At 41.3% G+C, this 22,142-nt stretch overlaps 1 protein-coding gene across 1 annotated transcript; it reads left to right on the plus strand.

The window, feature by feature from the left end:
- Positions 1-278: 278 nt before the first annotated feature.
- Positions 279-5,724, plus strand: LOC145448153 (uncharacterized). The gene has a single exon (XM_080326480.1). The coding sequence runs from the start codon at positions 3,486-3,488 to the stop codon at positions 4,803-4,805; it is 1,320 nt and encodes a 439-aa protein (XP_080182606.1). The 5' UTR covers positions 279-3,485; the 3' UTR covers positions 4,806-5,724.
- Positions 5,725-22,142: the final 16,418 nt, after the last annotated feature.

A 22,142-nucleotide genomic window follows, 5' to 3' on the forward strand; every position in this document is an offset into this window, starting at 1 on the left:
TGCGGATCCAGTTCTACCCTTACAAGTCAAGAAAAGGCTGGTGTGTGCTCGCTTTTAGCGAAGCGCCTATAGAAAGTATCAACAGCGCCACGCATCGCTGGAGCCCTACGCAACAAGCGGGCAATAGATATCATAATAATCGGACATATCCAATGTAGACTACTTAGACGTAGCCTACATATCTCTATCAGCTGAAGGATATTGCGCGAAAATGGGTAGGGCCCTAATACATTCTGTGGACTCAGTTCTACACTTACAAGTCAAGGAAAGGCTGGTGTGTGCTCGCTTGTACCGAAGCGCATAGAAAAAGTATCAACAGCGCAGCGTTTCTCTGAGGCGCGGTTGCCATTGCTATTGCCGCGACGTCAGCTGATCCCACTCTCGCCGCTCGGCCGCATCCTTGCTCTTGAGCTAGTCTCTTGTTTCGCCAGACAGCATTGTTGCGTCACACTGCCAATCTACTCGACAATGAATAGTTTATGGCTGATTGTGGGGGTTCCAGTGCCATGAGTGGAATAAAATTTATATTTTTGCAAGCAGTACAGAGTCAGCTTTCGATTGATACCCGATTCATCAAATTTAACGCTAGGCAAGTCGGTCAAAAATCACCGTCAAATTGCCCGTAGCCAAATGGAAACTGTGACGTGATACAATTTCATTGAACCGTGCGATTTGCTTGTGTCGACACCATATAGGACACTATGGTAAAACTAAGCTACACAGAATAGAAAAATAATACAAGTAAATCAGGAAACACATGTTACTCTCGAAACGCCCTATACCAGAACGTTCAAGTAACTGAAGGACAAACGGAGGAAATGATTACGAAAGGAAATGACGTAAAACAAGACACCTAGTGGAGACATAAAACACCACTAAGTGCTGATGACACAGCTGACCTTCATTGGAACAAAACATTTTGTGTAGGCTTACCATATTTTAGAAATGTAAAAAGAGGACCCTTTTTCAGAAATTGAGACTTGCAAAACCGGAGAAGAATTCCCAAAAATCGTTGAACTTTTCCCCCTCGGTGATTGGTTGACTAAAAAAAGGCCACATTACCGCTCAGAGCTCAAAATAACGTTTTTCTCTCCGCACTGCTAGTTGGATTACTGGAAAAATGTCAACCTTTCGCTAAGAGCTAAACTCGTCGTTTTCAACTACGAAATACCCGTCGGAGCGTCACTTCTGTGCCAATTTACGGTATATCACTCGCAATTTTCTCTGAATCTGACCCAAATTTTCAAAAAAGAGGACAAATCCTCTTTAAAGAGGACGTATGGTAGGTAACCCTCATTTTATGCCACTTCATAGATGACGGCGGACACGGAATGCGGATTTGAAATTGGCATCGATGATTTTGCATCCACAAAAGTGAATGAAATAATGATAAGATGCATGAATTTCACTTAATCGAAATGCACCCTTGATCCCCAGGTTGGGAAGGTTATTGAGGAAGAAACATCCAAAGCACCTGAACCATTGGACAAGTAATCATTTTATTTTCACTGGATATTTTTGATTATCCAAAATCGCGGTGATTATTGTCAGATGTGATACTATTATATCAAGTCCGCCCACATTCTGAGTATTGCACTGTCATATACATTTGGAATTTGCGTTGGGCTTCGAAGTATTTTAATTATTGGATAAGTATTCTAATTATTAGATAAGTCCTACTTCTTGCCCTTCCTTCTGCAAATATTTTATCGGCCATGCACTCTACTTCAACTATTTAGAGTCCACAATAGACTGAAGGAGCTGACGAAGTTGGATTGGATGATGTGACCATGAAACTAGATGAAGATATCGGTCAGCGATCTGATGTGAGCGACTTTGACAAAAATGACTGTTTGTATGTATTTATATAGTAAAAATGACCATACAACTCTCAATACCTTTCGATAACACTGATTCTCACGATTTTGATGCGACGTTTTGTTGCATTGAAGATCAGGTCTGTCACCAGCCGAGCTTCCTAATAAACGACCTGAATGGCTCGATCAAAACTTGGGCTTACTTACCATGCAACTTCGTTGTAGTGGGGGAAAGGACCGGCGACAACGCAACCAAGTATGCCCACCTCGCAAAGCTGCAAAACGTCGTGTTACAGGACACTATCTCGGTCAGTTTCCATTCCTTCCTGATGACAATAGACGACCTATCAACATGCTTTCTTTGCTCGTTGACTGAGATGCTTCAAGAAACGATATGGAGGATCCCGATAAAGTAGATTACAACTCGTTACGCATTAACCTGATGACGGAATCCGGAGCCACTGCAAACCTGATTCGGAAGCCACCGGCCAATTCCTAGGACCCCGATCGTCGTTTCGGTTAAGTATTTCATTGCTTTATTTACCGCTTCATCATTTATTTGAGTATAAAACTGTGAGTCAATATGTTATTATGTCAGACTTATTGTCATCTAAATTCAGAATAACAAAATCCAAATTCCTGGTCAACGGAAAGCAAATGTAGCAAAAAGGGATTTTCATGTTTATGCAAATTACATTATTATCAGATATACCTGTTGAAGCCATTCGATAAATGTACTGTGTGCATCTATTTTTGTTGTAATTTATGAAACTGTGCTGTGCTATTATGAACAATCGAATAACTGTGCCTAATAGTTGATAATGTCAATGTTTCTTGTCACGTAACAAAAATATATATTCTCAAATGTTATTTTTTCGAGCTTTCTTAATGACAATAACAGGACTGCAGTTGGATGGTAGAGCAGCGATTTTACATGACACTGAGCATCGGAGGGCATTGAAGCATCAAGTACCATGACATTTGAACACTTCGATGTTTCAAGCCTCTTTGAAAATCAATGATTCTTTGAAAATTACCATATCGCAGATGCGCCCCCTTCACGTCCACGAGCGCCCCAGGGGGGGCGTTGGCGCCCACTTTGGGAACCGCTGGATTAGAAGGAAACGTTTGCGGCGTAGATTAAGCGATGCAGCTGTCGTCAGTACTGACAATACAGATGGTGACCTGCCAGCCTCTATACAGCAAGGAAGCTCGCCATTAGATCGCGATTTCAATGCGGCAGAAGCCGCACCATTACCGGATGATGAAAGTGACTGTGATTCTAGTAGCACGTCTCCAGTATCATGTACGGATGAGGTAGACGAAATTTATCCGCCCGGCGGTATTCCTGAACTCATACAAAACGAAAATTCTTGCTGTACCGGTGATACCAGTAGTGCCCTTCTAGATGACGATAATACGCAATTATTGAAGTCGTATTTAGCGCAGTGGGCCTCGTCTTGCAATGCTCCACAAGCGACAACAGACTATTTACTACGTATCCTCAGAAAATTTGGACATGACTTGCCTAAGACTGCAAGATCATTGCAGCAAACAAGACGAAAGGTAGATTTGAAGCATATATCGTCCATGGATTATCATTATCTAGGTATAGCTTCAGAATTGGAAAATGCAATGAGATGCTACTCTAAAGAGATGTTATGAACAATGAATGAGCTACATTTATCCCTGAACATAGATGGCTTACCGCTTTTTAAGAGCTCTAAAGTTACTCTCTGGCCAGTTCTTGGTAGAATAATTAATCTTGAACCTGAAATAGTGTTTCCCATAGCAATAACTTGTGGTTCTTCAAAACCTCAATGCCTAGAATTTCTCAAAGAAACAGTTGATGAATTGAAAATTCTCATGCAGAATGGCTTATTGATTGGGGACAAAGCATATTCCATCATTTTGTCTTGTATTGTTTGCGACGCCCCCGCGAAATCGATGGTAAAAGCTATTAAAAATCATACAGGCTATTCAAGCTGTGATCGTTGTGTTATTCGAGGAAGGTCTGTGCATCGCAGAATGACATTGGCAGACTGCACAACACTTCCTCTGAGAACGGCTTCATCTTTCCGAGCGCAAACTGACCCTGAACACCATCGTGGCTATTCACCTTTCTGTGATTTGCAAGTCGACATGGTCAATTACATGCACTGTGTCTGCCTGGGTGTCATGAGACGATTACTTTTACGGTGGATTCGTGGTGAGAAAAGCACCACTAAACATGTGCCTTTGAAGAGACCATCGCTCTCTGCTCACCAGGTACAAATTATTGGTGAACGATTACTAGCTTTGAAAACACATCTTCCTAAAATTTTCGCTAGAAAGCCAAGGAGTCTTGTTGAAGTTGACCGCTGGAAGGCTACCGAATTCCGCGTGTCCAAACATGTAACCGAGCAATTGGCAGAATTTGCCCATAAACTTTTGACTTCTTTTGTAAAGAAGAGTTCTGAATTGTATGGTGAATTATTCCCTGTATATAATGTACACATGTTGTTGCATTTGTCAAAGGATGCCATCACTTTTGGGGGACTGGATAAATGTTCTGCTTTTCGTTTTGAAAATTATATGCAACAAATATTGAAGAATGTGAGATCTGGTAAAAACCTGCTCTCGCAAGTCGTGAGACGTCACAAAGAATCGGTGAGCATGCCTATTGTTAATGATCAACAATCAGTGAAGAAATTCACGTCAGAAAGGCCTAACAATTCTTACATACTTGAAAATGGACATTGTTGTGAAATTTTGGAAGTTCTTGATGATTCTATTGCCCCAAACCTAAAATGTCAGGTCTTTACTTCAAAATATCCCCTATTCCAGTCACCTTGTACGTCCAACTTGATTGGTGCATATACAACCAGTTTGACTGTGGCAATAATCAAACGCATTCCGTCGAGTTACATAGCATCCACGGCTATTTTGCTTGAACTTGCGAATGGCAAGATTGTATTTCTTGGTATTGCGCATGAATTTTTCTACTAAATACGAGATTGTTCAGTGCCTAAAGACTGGTTGCAGTTGTGTTTATGACTATTTTATTCTCATTATCTGACTGGCATATCTACTATACACAGAAATAAGGTATACCTCTATAAAGGATATTGTTTTTTAGCAGTATAAATATGAATAGTAAAAATAAGCAATATTGTGTACTAGCTTTTCCTTCAGAGGGAGATGATACGGCTATTGTGCATCGTTCGTGGGTTATTAAGTCAAATCATGTAAGTTACAGTTACAGGCATGAGCTATTTCATTGGTAGGTTCATTTTTTATTGACATTTAAGGGAAAACTACAATGTTTTTGGCCGCCAAGCCACCCCCGAACGCAAGCTCGAAGTGGAGTTAATCCTAACCACTCACCAACAAAATGGACTAAGCATGATATAAGAATAATGTATCAATCTGGTAGGTTTTGTATCAAGTGCTAGGAATTGATTTACACTTGCAGTCACGTTATTTCACATACTCGTGGGAAAAAGCCAATTCCAAAGTGCATCAAGCCTTATATACCAGTAATCTGGAAAGTGATTCGGATATAGACACGAAACGAAAAGTTCGAATGCCTTCGCGATTCGTGGAACAAATTTCTGATTCTGGTGATTAGAACTAAATACTCAATTACTATTGCAGTCTAATTTAATTTGAGCTAACATGAGACGTTGATATTCCGTACAAGAACTGTTAAAGTAACTATTTAGTGTTTATTACAGATGGAGATACTGACACGATACCGAAACGCGCAGCATGTGAAGATTTGGATCACTTTGCGACGCCTCGTCTAAAAAAGATCAGTGGAAAGAAGCCTCACTGTGAAGCCAGAGTTGAACTAAGTTCCGATGAAGGTTGGCATCCTTCTCTCAACTATCAGTCGTGTAGATCTTGTTATATGTGTGGGGAGAGTGGAATCATACCGTACAAATTGGTGTAGAAATTAGAAGACATCTCGGGCACTATTCCCTCTGAACTGAGCGCATCCACGGCGGCGCACTGCTTGAAAGTTGTCGTGCACAGAATAACGTGTGCCGCGCTCAAGAAAGCTGAAGTGTTCAGACTCGCGAAAAATTAGAGGGAACATTGGTCTCGAACTATAATGACTGAATATGGAAATTATGTTCCTTCAAGATGAGGATAGTGTTTTAGCAATCACATTTAGGATTAAAATGACGGGTGAAATTTATTTCACGTCGTTCTTGTAGGAATATAGGATTCAACCCATTTTGAGTAATTTGCGTTCATTACAGATAAAGATACTAGCACCGCACCGAAACGCTCGGCTGGTGAAGATTTGGAACACTTTGTGCCATGTCCTCGCGTAAAAAAGATAAGAACAAATAAAACATCACATCAAGCTGGAGTTGAAGAACAAAGCTGTGGTGGAGGTTAGCATCCTTTTCTGATTACTGCAGTTGTGCAGAATAGTTTATCCCACTCAAAAATCAGAATCGATAATTCGTCTGCAAAAAGTTGTTTCAGAGCTCTATATGGAAGTAACTGCTATTTTAGGCCATCCCAGCACATCAACGCAGTCTATCATGTCTTGTGTGTAGCCATAGGCGGCCACCTCATAAATTAAGATTAGGCGCCCGCCGTCTGCGATTTCAAATCATCAGCGCTGTCAATCAGCGAGTCCGTGATAGCGCGTAAATGCCAACTATCTACCATTAACCGATACGCGCGCGAATAATTGAATACGCAGTTTCGCTAGTGCTCAGAACGCCTCAGTAAATTGTAATCCGTGATTAGTAATCAGACAATTGAAGCAACCTCATTTACGATGTCGATCACTCGCCTGATCTGCAAAACACTTGCTGTATAGCATTTGAAGTTATTTAATTTTTTTTCAGATGACCATATAGGTCCAAGCTCGAGCCGAGATGCGAGCAAGAAAACAAACTTATATAAACTACTGGAATTGGTTCGTAGAGACATCAGTGGTGTCCGTGAAGACATTGATGGTCTACGCCGGCAAACAATGCAAGATTTCAAGAAAAATGAGTCACTTTTGCTGAATTACATAAGAGAGAGTACAAACCAACGATGACAGAAGTGCTGCTGTTGGCGCAAGGATTGAAGATATTCTTCATGAACCTTTTCAAGATGCCGATTCTTTGGAACTGTTCATGAATGAGAGATTAAATACGGAAAAGAAGAGGTCTGAAATGGTAAGGCACTAGACCAGTAGCTCCCAACTTTTTCCAACTTTTGCGCGGGCCACTATCCGCGCGAAGCGCGAAAATTTTTTGAAGTTCATAGGTCAATAATATTGTCACTTGACTATATTGCGGGCCTGCTGTATATCGCTGGGCTAAGTTTGCGAGGACTGGGCTATTAGGCGCATGGACAGATCGATATCGAAAGCTGTGACCAACATGCGTCAATCATTTCGTGCCTGGGTTTCATGGTCGACGGTCATACTGCGAGAGCAAACGCAAAGTCGCATATGTTGAACGACACCTTTTCTCGTAATAGCGAATATAGTTAGACTCAATCTGATAAATTAGGTGTTCTTACATTTTCACAAAAGGGCAACAATATTAAAAACAAGAAATCGAGTGACAACATATTGCGCTAAGCTTGTAGAAAATCTTTACCTTTGATAAATCTATCGCAAATTATTCTGCTCTATTGTAGTGTACGAAGATACACCAATATGTGAATGGCTGATGGATCGGTCAATGCGTTGGAACTGATATTTTAGTCATCACATCTCAAGTGTTGCAGTCACACTAATTAAATTTTTGGTTGGCCTTGCAAGCTCAAAATCTGTGCAATCCATTTTTGATGATATTAGAAATTTTGGAAATTACCTCGCGGGCCACGGGTTGGCCGGCCCTGTGTTATGCGGTAGGATAGAGTCGAGAGGTCAGACGCTGCAGCTCTCTTCATACACGGTCGACTTCGATAACGAAATTACTGCCCTAATCATGAAGTGAGGACCTTGAAACTTGGTACAGTATTAGATAACATCATATACCATACAAAATCTTGTCACCCATCTCGATATGAAACATCGTCAAAATCAACATATACCAATACCGGCTTTTGCACTGAATCAGTACTGAAAACGGATCGAAAATAACAATCTTGACTACCCAAGTGAAACGTGAACGAGAGATTTTTTTTTCTGTGTCCACACCACCTTTGAGTACACTCTGATACCACTACAAAAAGGTCAGACAAATTTGGTCATGAATCATTATGTTAGAAAAAGAAGTCTGAAAGACCAATTGTTCTTGCCAAGTAGGCTACTTTCTGTCTCAGAAATAAGACCCAAATTGATGGAAAATAGACTTAAACTGGAAACTGAGCAGTCAACGCAATGACTTGGACTCAGACTCGAGTCATAAAACCATGGCTCGACCTCGACGCTCTGCTCGATGAGTTGGACTCGGTGGTGAATTGAAAATGACTCGACTTGAATCTAGTCAAAACTTTTAAAGTGGGATTGACTTGTGACTTGGTTACAACCCTGCTCACTTATTAAGACTGAAATTGCTGAAAATGAGACCAAATTTATATATTTTTTGTAGTGTAGTCAGGCATGTACAATGTACATCAACATACTCTTCAGCCCTCGATGACTTGGATTTCATGATTGATATATTTCATTCGCCGCATTCTCTGTTCTATTTTGGGATATTTGTCGACTTATATAGTGACCACATACTCCGCTGCGGAGGAGTTGAAACTGTTGGCTTGGTAATGTCATTTTCGGGCCATAGCATAGATATGTTTTCATCCACTGCTGGATTTGTTTGCCACACAAGCCACCTTAAATTAGGAACCTTTTGCTTCAATACAGAGATAAAGTCATGAATCTCTGCTATGTCATGTAAAAGGCGGAGCCGTCATCACACAATGTGCCAGTACCGGTACTTCAAAACATGTTATATTTTTGTTAGCCCATTTGTCTTAGTCTTTATAATGGCATGTCCACTGTCCAGGTTAGGAACTTTGCTTTATATAGCGACTTACGCATGAATTCTTTTTAGTGGAACTGCAAGATACTACTTACACAGAAGGAATGAGAACGAGAAAAAGAAACAATTGGAAGTTTGGCCGGTGGTGGAATTAATTCACGTTTTCTTGAGACCACTCGTGTTACTGCATGTCTTCTAAAGAAGAATTAGACCTCTAGCAGCAATATTTTTCCATCGATAACCACTTCATCGTGATATCATGAATGAATATACAGTTTGTTCCAATGTCGTTTTGGGGATGTGAAGAAAATGTTGCGATATTTTTGCATCGGGTTGCTTTGCGATAGGTATGGATGTACGTGAATTTACAAGCTGGTATGTAATCCTGATTTACAGGGACAGCATGTAGGTAGGTAGGCGGTAAAATGACAGTCTCGATCGCAAATGTACAGGAGAACATGTAGATTAGATATACCGGAGGTGACTGTAACATTACAGTCTGGCGTGTAAAGTGAGATTACCGGACGAGTGTAAGTTAAATTTACATTGACTAACGGTAATGTTAGCTTACCACGAAATGTCTGGCTACCGTGCTTCCAAACATTTCGCGGTAAATCGAGGTTTTTATTTTTTACAGTGTAGTTTGGGATATTTGAAAGTTAGTAGTTCTAGTTCTAATTGCAGATTTTGAAAAGTTGACAGTACTAGTTCAGGGCCGGCCAACCCGTGGCCCACATGTGGCCCGAGAGTTAATTTCCGAAATTAGTAGTATTATTAAAAAATGGATTGCACAGATTGTGAACTTGCAAGGCCAATCAAAAATTTGATTAGCCTGGCCGTAACACTTGAGATGTGATGACTGAAATGTCAGTTCCGACGCATTGGTAGATATATGAGCCAGTCACATTTTGGTAGATCTTCGTACACTACAATAAAGCAGAATACTTTGCGATAGATTTAACAAAAGTAGAAGTTTTCTACACGCGTAACGCAACATCTTGTCACTCGATTTCTTGCTTTTAATATTGTTACCCCTTTGTGAAAATGAAAGAACGCCTAATGTATCAGATTGAGTCTAACTATATATCTTCGCGACCTTGCGACCTCCCGTTTGCGCTCGCAGAAAGACCGCCGACTATGAACCCAGGCACAAAATGATTAACGCATGTTGGACGAAGCTTTCGATATCGATATGTCCAGGTGCCGAATAGTCCAGTCCTTGCAAACTGAGCCCAGCGATATACAGCAGGCTTGCAATATAGTCAAGTGAGAATATTATTGATTTATCAACTTAAATTTTTTCGCGCTCGGCGCGGCTAGTGGTCCGCAGAATAGTTCGTCAATCGAATGTGGCCCTTTGGCTGAAAAGGTTGGCCACCCCTGTTCTAGTTGCTAGTTTAAAAAATTGAGTACTTCTAGTTAAAGTTGCGCATTTTGAAATTCTAGTACTTTGCACAAGTCTGAGTGTTGTAGAGGGATAAAAAGTTACCATAGTAACATTTGTACCAAACATGCATTTGCTGCATTCAAATTTTTCAGGATGACTTCATGATTGGGAGCCAGAGGGTTCCGTACTAGCCTACATAACTGACGAGGCAGCCTATCCCTTTTAGCCCCGGCTCGTGAAGCCTTTTCCCTGAAATACAAACAGAGCAGGAGCTAATTTCAAATATGTAATATAAATCTCCTTTCTGCTGCCCTTAAAATTCACAATTGCTTTTTCGGAAACTTGAAAGTACGCATGAAGGTTGAAAGATTTTGGTCGACTGAAGGCGCGGTGTTCGGCTTTGCTCAGAAACTGCAATCCGCTAAGGCCAGAATGATACAGAGGATGGTATACGCAATGAAGACAAGACCTGGTGATGATCCAAGTATCGCTGGCCCAGATGTCGGAAATGCCCTGTATGACTTTCTCAATAAACAGTGCTCTTGCTTAACCAGATGTGTTTGTGCTGTTTCATTTTATTCACGAGAGAAACTATAACTTCATGCACAGTTCCACCTTTTTCATCAGTATCCTCCATCTAGATCTGCGAAAAGATCAGATTAGGTTACACTTGGATAACAAAGGAATAACTTGGTTGTAACAAAAAAATGAAGGCATAGGTGAAAACCAAATTATGGCTTGGATGATGTACGATGGTTTACCAGCCCATTGGTTCAATTTTGGTTAGTGATTCAGAGCCAAGGACATCATTCTCTGCTGTGCTGACAACTATCAAAGCAGATGTTAGAAATCCCATTTTCAGTAGGCGTATATGACGGTGACTAACCTAAAGTTTTCAGGCAACTCACCCAATGCTGCATCATTAGGAGATGGTGTTCTACCTTTTTATCCGTGCTCTGCTTACAAAACCACAGAAAAAAGAAGCTGACTGGTAGTCTGTGACTACGTATTGTGAGCATACAGAATATAAATCCAAGAATAATGCATTCCCAACACCATTACACAAGAAGATCAAAATGCCGCAGGTAGCTGACCTCGAAATACAAGCAGCCTGAATGAACAGCGCGTTACCGTAACTAGAAGTTTGATTAACAGCGTTCCGGGAACCCAGCTGCGTCATTCGTGTTCATACTCAGTCGGTCCCGTAAAAATCTCCGAAAATAAGCGCGTTCATACCGCCCCGAAAAACCAGTGTTATGTTCACATAGAGGGGTTCCGGTAAACATTTTCGAGAAATGTTATTCCCGGAACTCCGGTATGAAAAGGGCCACACTGTGCCAACATACTTTTCTCCCCGTCATTAAAGACAGTATTGGAAAACGATTTTGAAATCTTTTTCATGTGAGACTCATCCCCTGGTTTTCCATATACCTGTTTAATGTAGCTCTACCAATTTTGTACTGACGGCATTCTTTTCTCCCTCCCATGCTTTAACGTTTCATATTGCCAATCTCAGATTTGATTCTGAAAACTGGCTTCTTATGGGTTTCATGATTTACTTTCAAGTGATTGTATATGGGAGGGATAAGACCAACACCTGTATTCTAGATATAAATATATTTAATAGAATCATTCAAATATTGGTTTCAGGTATATGTTATGCTGTCCCATACCCCAGCCTACTCTTTACTACAAAGGCGACAACTCGAGTAACACATCATTCTGCACCACTAGTCGATCACATATACACCAACTTAACTGTGTGTCCTATTCATCCTTGTGTCATCCATATTGATCTTACAGATGATTATCCAGTTTTACCTGATGTTGTTACTAAATCACCACTATTTCAAAGTAGTTATATTTACAGAAGACTGCCTACAATGGAGTCCAAGCATTCGTTATTAGCTGAATCATTCGAGTATATTTTCCTGGAAATGATCTTCAGCCGCTCACCAAAGAAAATCTTGATGCCAAGTCCGAAAGTTTTTCTGTGTCAGATCACTGACCTCGTCAATAGACACATTTCTATCCAGCGCCTTACTCGTAAACAACGCAAGTTACATCTCAAACCTTGGATCACACCAGGTATTCTTCGCTCTATTAGGAAAAGAAATAAACTTCATCGTATATATGGATTACAAAGGGTTCAGATATGGATCGAATCAAGCATAAAACATATGCTAATAAATTAAACCAGATCAAATTCAAGGCAACAAGAATCATAGATTTACCAATATTTCAATCAACATAGTGCTAACCAAAGACAAATGTGGCGTGGAATTAAGAATCTGATCACTCCTTCCTCGCAAAAATCAACCAAACCATCCCAAATTATTGATGAAAATGGACTGGCGATTTCTGATCCTGCATGAATAGCGTGCACCTTCAACAAATATTTTACATCCATTGGTCCAAATCTTCCCACAACAGATGTATCTCTCCTTCATTCCAGAGCAATGCCAACAGCATGTTCATGTTGCCAGCGAATGAACACGAAATTTATGAAATTATTAGAAATATGAAGGGTGGTAAGGCAGAGGGTTATGATAAGTTAACAGTTGAACTGGTCAAAGTAATTACACCAGCAACATTTGCATACATTTGCCATTTCTTCAATCAGTGTGTAGAAAATGGAATATTCCCTAACGCACTTAAAATAGCAAGGGTGTTGCCAGTTTATAAAAAAGGGGACACAAGCGACATGTCTAACTATAGGCCCACTCGCGGATTTTAAAATGAGGTGTAACAAATTGACCGTCATTATGACGTCACACTAGCAAAGCATTGCCCATCGGCCGTATACACCAGGGGCGGCCAATATTTACGGCCAAAGGGCGACATGAGATTTACGAACCATTGCGCGGGTCACTTAATGTTAATAACCATTTGTTAGGTAACGGACTCAGGTCCCAGCCGCTGCGAAAATTTCCAAAAGTTTATGAACGTATTCGGTCAATAATAATGTCACTTGAATATATTACGGGTCGAATCTAAATACCGGTAAGCTCATTTGGCAAGGACCTGATCAATCGGTTCTTGGGCATATTTAATATCGAATATTTCGGGCTTCAGCAAATATGCGTCTAACATTTTGCGCAAAGGTTTTAACGCCAACCATATTTCTGCCATTGCAGACTAGAACAAAGAACATGTTCGACGACACGTTCTCTCATAATTTCGAATATAGTCAGGCTCAATTCTGTAAATTGGGAGTAGGCTATTTTTAAATTTTCATCTTCAGGGGGTACCAATACTAAAACAAAGAAATCGGGTGACAATAATCGCGAGAAGTTCTAAGAAAAATATCAAGTCAAATAAATCGGCCACGAAATATTATACTGTTTGGTCATATACGAAGATCTATGGAAATGTGGCTGGCCCCTAGCTACGTCAATGCGTTGGAACTGATATTTTAGTCATCGACATCATACATTCCGTGGTCAGGCTAATCAAATTATTAGTCGGCCTTGCCAGTTCACAATGAATTACCTGGCTAATTAATCTTTTTCTTATAAATAATTTCGAGAATTACGGCGCGGGCAATTCAAAACCTTCTCGGGGCACGGGTTGATCGCGCTGGTATACATTATACAGGAATGGAGTGGAACATAGGTCATGAATATGGCCATCTGTGATAAGAGCTCTGGTGATTGCTATTTGCTAGGGTCTGCAATAGATTCCTTCACGAGCCGGATGAAATCATCTGGCGGGCCGTGTGTGGCCTATCAAGAATGTGTTTGACAGCCCTGCTATATTGTTAGGTCGGTGCGGCTATCTGTTTATGTGTTTTAATCAGGTCCGAAACAACATTTTTTCTGCCCCCTTCCCCCCAAGAAAGCACTGATCTTGGGCCCAAGTCGATGTAACTTGTTAGGCACTTACTTTACGCATTTGGCTGTTAAATTTTATGTATGAATTATGTCAATAATATTAGTTCTTCCATATATTAGGCTACTATAAAATGCACCAGCATGTTGCACATCCCGTGATGTCCAACCTTTTATGGTCGCGACCTCATTTTTCACTTAAAAATGTTCCATGGCATATGCTCAAAACTTGATAAGCTAATGACTAAAAAATTCAGCTTGCCCAAACTTACTCACGGCCTAGGAAGCTGATCTCATCCAACATCATCGCGATCCCCAGATAAAGGCGAACGACCCCGAGATTTGGAACCACTGTCTGTGACTGAAGCATCCAATCGGCCTTAACCCACTCTAGGAATATACCGTTGACTTATAAATGCCATTACAATCGGACTTATTTCAGCAAATGATGGGTATTTATACTTATTTTGATTGCGTTTTTAGCGAGCGTAGTGCCTGGTGCCCATGCTAATATCAATATACGTTGCATTAACTCGTGCGCGGCGCGAAGAACAATTTTGAATAGCATAAATATGCTAGAAAATAATATTGTTTATGTTGATTTACGAAAAACTTTTGAGTATGCTTCAAGCCTTCAAAATTCCAGACATTTAGGCATATTTTAGAGATTCCCCCCGGACGCAGATTTTTCAGTGAAATTCCGGACATGTCCGGGAAATTCCGGACGTATGGCAACCCTACTCTACTATATCCAAACCAATTTGGATTTCGTTCTAACTGCAATACTAACGAAGCAGTACTCAACATTCTGCTTCAATATTATTCAACAATATCTAAGAATGAAATTGGCTGTAGTTTTTTTCTGGACCTTCAAAACGCTTTCGACACAGCAAACCACAGTCTTTTACTTGATAAATTATTTCGATAGGGGATGAGAGGCTCTCAGCATAAGCTAATACAATCCTATCTATCACATCGCATGCAATATCTTGATGATTTATCTTCTGCCAAGTCTGCTTCATCTTTAGTCACATGTGGTAGGCCTATCCCTAAGGATCGTATCGCTGCACAATGTATCATATCTTTATTTCAATTTTGTTCAATAAAACTGTCTGTCTGTCTGGTGGCCAATTGATCACGCATATATCACGAGTAGCGCAGTCTATTGTTAGTATAGCTCAGTGGTACGAATCATATTATCTGGCAAGACGTTCTTGAGCGACCACGCCAATAGTGGCCAAGTCGGACTTCTGTTTATTTACAGTGGCGCTCTTGTCGAAGGCGGACGTGGTTAGCTCTGGAGATCAGAATTGAGTCGCGCATTGCTGTTAGTCAGTTGAGTTACTTTTGAGGCGCAAATAGCCCGTTTAATTTATTTTGGATGGTATAACCATTCTAGAGTCACAGATAAATCAGTTAGTGTTATTTGTCTTCGAGGTACGGTAAATCTCCAGATTCGATACCTGATCTATCTGCAAAATTTCAATTTGATGTGGAATGTAATAACACGGAATTACCCAGCAGCTATTTTAGCGAATGGTAGCCTACACCGTACCTGGTACATCATAAGCATTTGGCTCAAATTTCAGCCAAGGGGTAGGCTACACGAGATATTTAAAAAAAGGTTGGGATCCACTGACATAGGACCAGCGGTGACATGTTGGATCGTGGTCCGGTAATATTGAGGACTGACTAGTATTTACTCAGTAGAAACTGCTTGTATTTCGACATGAATGTGGTCATACTCGACGACAGTCGGATAGCTGGCGAGATATAATTGGAACAGTTGTGGTCCTGCACACTCGATCCACAGTGGTTATCAAATTCTTCAAGACAAGGCCTTATAATGGAAAATTAAAGCCTCCTAACAACAATCGAAAAAAGGTCCGATAATGAGTGACCAGGGTGTTCTCAATCAAAGCGTATAGTTGTATGACAAGAAAGATGTCTCCGCCAACCCAGACTGTGCCGTGCAATTCAATACTGCTCAGAGTGAAACCAATCGTTCAAGATGATATTTTCAACGCATGAAAAATCCTTCTGGATATGTGTAGTCATTCGCATGGTTTTAGCACCTAGAGTTAGGATATTTTGGCGTTTTTGGTTAGTCTAGCCCAGTGGTTCCCAACGTGGGCGATATCGCCCCCCAGGGGGCGATTTGTCGGTCCAGGGGGGCGAAAATAGCCAAGGGGGCGATAGGGGGGCGAAAACGGAAGAAGGGGGCGATAGGGGGGCGATGGCGCGTTGAAATGGCTGTATTGGCGTCCATGGCCGTAACTGCCACACCCAAACCCCCAATTGGGATGGGGGTCCAAGCTCGAAGGGGGCCCACAATTTTTTCGTGAATTACCATTAATTATAGAGTATTATTTTGGAAATTTAGGCAACTTTTCAAAAAAATTTTGCGCTCCGCGCCATTTCGTGGTCGGGTGTTTCTAGCTTATTGGATGCCCTTCCTCCAAGTAATAATACGCATGAGTTATAGAAATGGGCATCTCGGCATCAGCCAGTATCACACCATGACGCACCAACACATATGAAGTTTCAGGCCATGTAACATGCGACTCCGAGAAGTGTGCTAGAACGAGAAAACTTTGGCAGAAAAGGACTGCCTTTATGCCGACCGACTTCGATATATATACGATATACATATATATTTAATTCTCCATAGGCGCCTAAATGGATGGCACCAAATGTTCCTGTCCTGGCAATCAGAACCCCACAAAAATGCCATCTCGCAGAGAAAAATTAATTGCCAGTGCAGAAATACCAATTTGAAATCGTGTGCGTCTTCTAGTTTAGTACGTATATGGGCGATTTGAATATCTTTTGACATAGCAGACAGACCACGAAATGTCAATACGTAACGAACTCACTGCGCAGACCCTTGTACAACAGTGCGTAACGACTAAAATAAGGTCATCATTTCGGATTTTTTGTGCGCAACTTAGATCATCTGTGCGCACTGCGAGACCATGTCAGCACTGCGCAGCTTCGAGGGAACATTGCCCACGGGTCCGCCCGAGTATGTTCAATTATTTTCTGTGGGCCCTAAATTTTCCAAAACACCTCACTCAGCTTTACCGGTAAATCTGAATACATGAGCAGAGAGAGGATAAGAAATTGACAGTAATATATATGCAATTCCCCATCATATTGACCGATTCAATCATGAATAATATAAATTTTTCGCGCTTCGCGCGAATTATGCCGGCTAACTGACGAGTCCAACAATTTGTGCTGAGAAGTAGCGGTAAAGAGGTATCGGGGGAGTTGGGTATGAGGGGTGCTGAAGTTTGCTTTATCGCCCTATGGAGGGGGTCAAGACCAACATATAGAGGGGGCTGACAAAGTGATGTTACGGTATTTTTGGAATCAAGTCGGAGAAATCAGCTTTTTTGTTAGTCAACTCACCCAAATTTAGCTGGGAAAGTGTAATTTCGATGTCGAGCTGAAAAGTTGACCTTTTTTCTTAGTCAACTGGCCGGTGATTTCAGTCTATATGCCCATTTTTCGGTTCCCAATATTTGGGGGGCGATGATCGGTGTGGAGTTTGAAAAGGGGGCGATGAGTCAAAAAAGGTTGGGAACCACTGGTCTAGCCGCTTATTAGCCCGCTTGCCGCTAGCTAGAACATTCCAGGCCATGATATATAAGAATAATGCTTCGGGGTCTGCGGAATTATTCTTTGCGGATCGACACTAAAAATCATCTACATTCAGTCAACATTTTAAAAACAAACCCTGACTGCATGCATGATCTGTCATAAAGCTAAGTCTAATGTGTCAGGTTTTTTTCAGAACTATCTAATTTGTAAGTAGTAATGGCTGACAGTAGAGCTAGAGAAAAGCAGATTTGGGACAAGTGACGGAGGATTATGGAGGACTCTGAATTTGCAGGTGAATTTGCTGGGACATCTGTCCCCCTCAAGGTAGCAGTACCTCTAACTCAAAATAAAGATCCGCTACAGCGATCGCTGCTATTCTCCGATGCTTGTACCCTTCTCGCTGCGGATGATGCTGCCGAATCGTTGAAGACGGGTGCAATTGTCAGCCTCTGCATGGCTCAGGCGGTAAACCAGGATGTATACTTCGGAATAATAGCTCAAGAACTAGCTTTGAAGGTAACTCAAGTCCATTTACCTGACCGGTTGATTGGTGACGATAACAAAGTCATGGCTCGACCCCTTGGCACTCTTGGTACCACTCATCACACCATGGCAACTGTCATGAACGATAATGCGGACAGGGTAATGGCTGTCGGCTTCCAGCTCCGAGCTGTCGGGGATGAATTGCAGAAAACTGCTTGGACCCAAATAATCATGTGTCTCCACAAGATCAATTCAAAGCCAGGCACTCGTGTAAACGAAGTACGGAGGCTGTTGGACAATGCCCGGAGGGACGTATCTAAGAACGGGTTATTTACAGAAAGGGCACTGGAAAACATTTGCAACCATCTTGCAAAGTCGTATGCTTCGAGGAAAGTGATTGCACACCTTGTTGTGAATTTACACGATATGGAAACTTCCGTAGGCCTACATGGTAAACTGATTCGGATAGCAACTTCCTTAGAAGGAAAGGGTTTGCAAGGCTTCGAAATAACTGTAAAATACGCACGATCGGCCGATTACGAAGAGTTAAAGAGCTCGAAGTATGCTTGGGATTTTGACACTCTAACTAGGCTCACTCAAAAAATGAAAACGCTGGGACCTATGGGCCCGTACATCGGACTCATAGCTCCCGATGAGGCGATACACTTCCACACCAACAATTATAAAAAATTGTTTTCCTTCGCCATCGGAGCAGCAAGAGAACTGGGAACCATCATGGCAGGTTATACTGTTGACCCGAGCCGAATCGATACCCTTGCAGAAAGGGAGGGTCATAACGCAGTGAGAAACACCAGGAGATCCTTAGTCAACAAGAGAGCGTGATATCCTGAAGATGGGAGTGATTTATGAAGAGAAAAAATTGAACAAGATATCGCGTCAAGCCGGCACCGACTTTCTAAAGATTTTGACGTATCCAAGCAAATTCCACCCACCCGACGAATGACGCAACTTCTATGATCGTGAGAATAAATTCATTAACCGCTTGGTGGAATTTCTTGTTGCACAGATAGACATGACAGGCATGGATTAGTTCGTCAAACATAAAATTTAACTGGAAGGGACGATATTACTGTAGTGATACAGTGTATTACTTGAAAAATTTACCAATGGTCAGTCTACAACCGTCGGATAACCCAGGAGTCAAAACACAAATCCCCTAAAAACAGCAGTTGTAGCAACATTCTAGTGCAGTGCTTAATAAGCTTCATTCGCCCTTTTTTTGTAAAATAAATTTCATTTGTCAAACTAACCAAAAATTGTTATACAAAAAGAAGATGAAAATATAACATTTAGTTGATCAGATTTGCAACAAATTGGCTACTATGAAAATACAATATTTATTTGATCAGATTTGCAACAAATTGGCTACTATATAATGAGTCATTTGATTGCTCAAGATACAAAGGCTACTATTTTCGCTCGTTTTGATTTCAACAATTTCACTAAAAGCCTTCTCGGCCAACCAAACTGTTGAGTTTTGTACAAAAACGTCTATTAGTGCTTGGATGGCCAGGTCTTGAAATCTGTCCTGAGTTCCTATACAATAGACAACGTATTTTTTCACAATTGAAAAATGCTTGGTGGAAGAAATCTATTTTAAGAGCTGACAAGAAGGTCTAGGAGGCTCCAGTGTCGAAAGGGTGAAAAACTCACTTGTTTGTGTTCAAGCTTTTGCATTATGTCTTGGAAAATAAGGTCCAAACGATGAAGGAGAGTAGGTACATTAGAGCTCGCTACCTTATGATAAGTTGCTCCAACTTTTTTTTCGATTTCCCATTTTCTGTCTCACGAGTATGTGGGAAGAGCAAATGAACTCACGATACTGTGTGTTCTGCTCTTGAGCTTAATCTAACTTGAGAATTAATAACAGTTTAATAACGTCAAAGCAGCTTTTTGGACTAACATCAAAACTTCAGTTTTCGTGGCATCTCACGAGTCACGACCCTAGCCTCACCCATGAGAGAGAGAGAGAGAGTCTTTATTTTTCATCAAACCAAAATACATAACACACGGCAGTGGTGGTGGTACAGAAAATATGCATGCACAGTATTCGGTATTAGATAAGAATGATCGATAAGACCGTGAGGGTCATCTAGTCTGATCACACCAGCATCAAACAGGTACACTTGACTCTAGGAATTCATTTTTAATATTACAGTAGCAGCCTATATGCTACGATTCTACGGACATGTATGACAATGTCTGACGTACGCGATCTCAAATTAGACTGAATTGAATTCCTCTGCGTGTCGCAGTTGTATTACTGCAGTCTACTCGGATTGCGAAAACGGGACTATTCCTTGCCGACAACGGAGCACATCCAGATCGAAAGGTTTGGATATCTAGCGTCGGTCATTTTCGGCCAAGGTTTTGTCGACGCTTATGTTTTGGCACCGCATTTAAATCAGCGGTTTCTTGGTCAGAACTTTACGTCTTCTACGCCTCATGTACCCCGACGCAGAAGGGGTTGGTTGGCCTCGAAATGAATGAGTCTCACAGACCTGATCTCGCTCGTTGCACATGTCTAGTCCCTACACTAGTTCATCTCAACGGTTATCGACCATATTTACCAGTCGGACAAATCTTATGATGAAGCCATATCTTCTGCGTGTCTCGATTATTGGCTACAGTACCACCACCGTGACCTTAGATTCGCAAAAACTATATCGCAGGATTTTTTGCAATAAATTCAACAAGCATTAACAGATAGCTCTGGTACCGTGTTGACCAAAAATTATACCCTTTTCGGTTCATACCTTGATAACCCTTGAAGGGGTAAAAATTTGCGTTACAATAACTTGCAAATGCGAGTCTTTAATGATGGTATTTACTACTATCCTCGTGTCTCGCACTAATCGAACAGTTATTACGATAGATTGTTTAGCAAAAGAAAGCAGGAAGTCAATTCGACGTCATTTTTTTTTCAGCCTGTCGCAGGCTCGGACGGGCTGATATACTGTATTTCTGCCACTACACAAGCTTCCAAACCAGGCTTTTGGCTACGTAACAATTATAATGAGAAAATATTAATTAACTACGGCTTATGAGCGATTAGTGGTGGGTCATAAGTTAAACAAGCTTTTACAATTTCGTCGCTACAACAAAAGTTAGACTGCCCTTGAATTTCCTATTAGTTTTATTTGAATTATTTCAGGTCAAAAAAATCGGCGCTTCTTCGATATACGCCCGAGATCAAAACAGTGTTCCCCATGATACCCGTAAATGTTTCTCCATGAACACGATAAAATTTTATAAACGTCAAAATATTTTTTTCCGCATTTGAATAGACGGATATTAGGGTTGCGGGAATGAATATATTGGTGCTGGATGTGGGTTAGGGTCAAAGTCGGGATTAAGTTATCCCAATATACAGGGTTGTAACCAAGTCACATTGTTCCGAGTCACGAGTCAATCTTACTTTTGTGGTTTTGACTCGAGTCAAGTCGAGTCATTTTCAATTCATCAAGTCACCGTGTAAAGCAGTGGTTCTTAACCTTTTTTCCTCCAGCGCCCCCTTTCAAAAATTATCGTGCTCCAGCGCCCGCCCCCCCCCCAACTTCATAATGTAAGGAATGTAATAAAGACAATGAGTAAGAGGGAGGGCACCTCGTCAACCCCCTAAAAACGATTGATTGCCTTGTGCACCCATAGCATGATAAACCGAACTTCTGAGGGCTTCGCCCCCACGAACCCCATATCGTGTTATCGATGGTCAGCAAAGTTTGTGTGGCCTGGTCGCCCTAGGTACCAAAATTTTCTATAATGCATGAATGAATAGGTGGTAATTACATATATAAGTCGCTATAAACTTTTTATCCTCTCAGCCCACGTAATCAGATTTACCAGTAGCACTGAGTGAGCTGTTGTATAGGAAAATAAAGGGCACATAATTAATAATTAAACATATTCGGGCGTGCCCGCAGGTACAAATATACGTTACCAGGGCCGTAAGAGCACTTCGTCAGCCCCCCAACCAAACAAAAAACGTTGGTCCTAGGCCCCCCTCGGGTGATAAACCAAGCTTCCGGGGGACTTCACTCCCAGACCCCGATTAGACTGTCCTCTATTTGCT

Source organism: Botryllus schlosseri, chromosome 10, assembly GCF_051294905.1.
Source record: "Botryllus schlosseri isolate E-star chromosome 10, Bs_hap1, whole genome shotgun sequence".
NCBI classification, from domain to species: Eukaryota; Metazoa; Chordata; class Ascidiacea; order Stolidobranchia; family Styelidae; genus Botryllus; species Botryllus schlosseri.

What these genes read in the sequence shown, in the direction of transcription:
- LOC145448153 (XM_080326480.1), top strand. Translation starts at nt 3,486, where the DNA reads ATGAATGAGCTACATTTATCCCTGAACATAGATGGCTTACCGCTTTTT.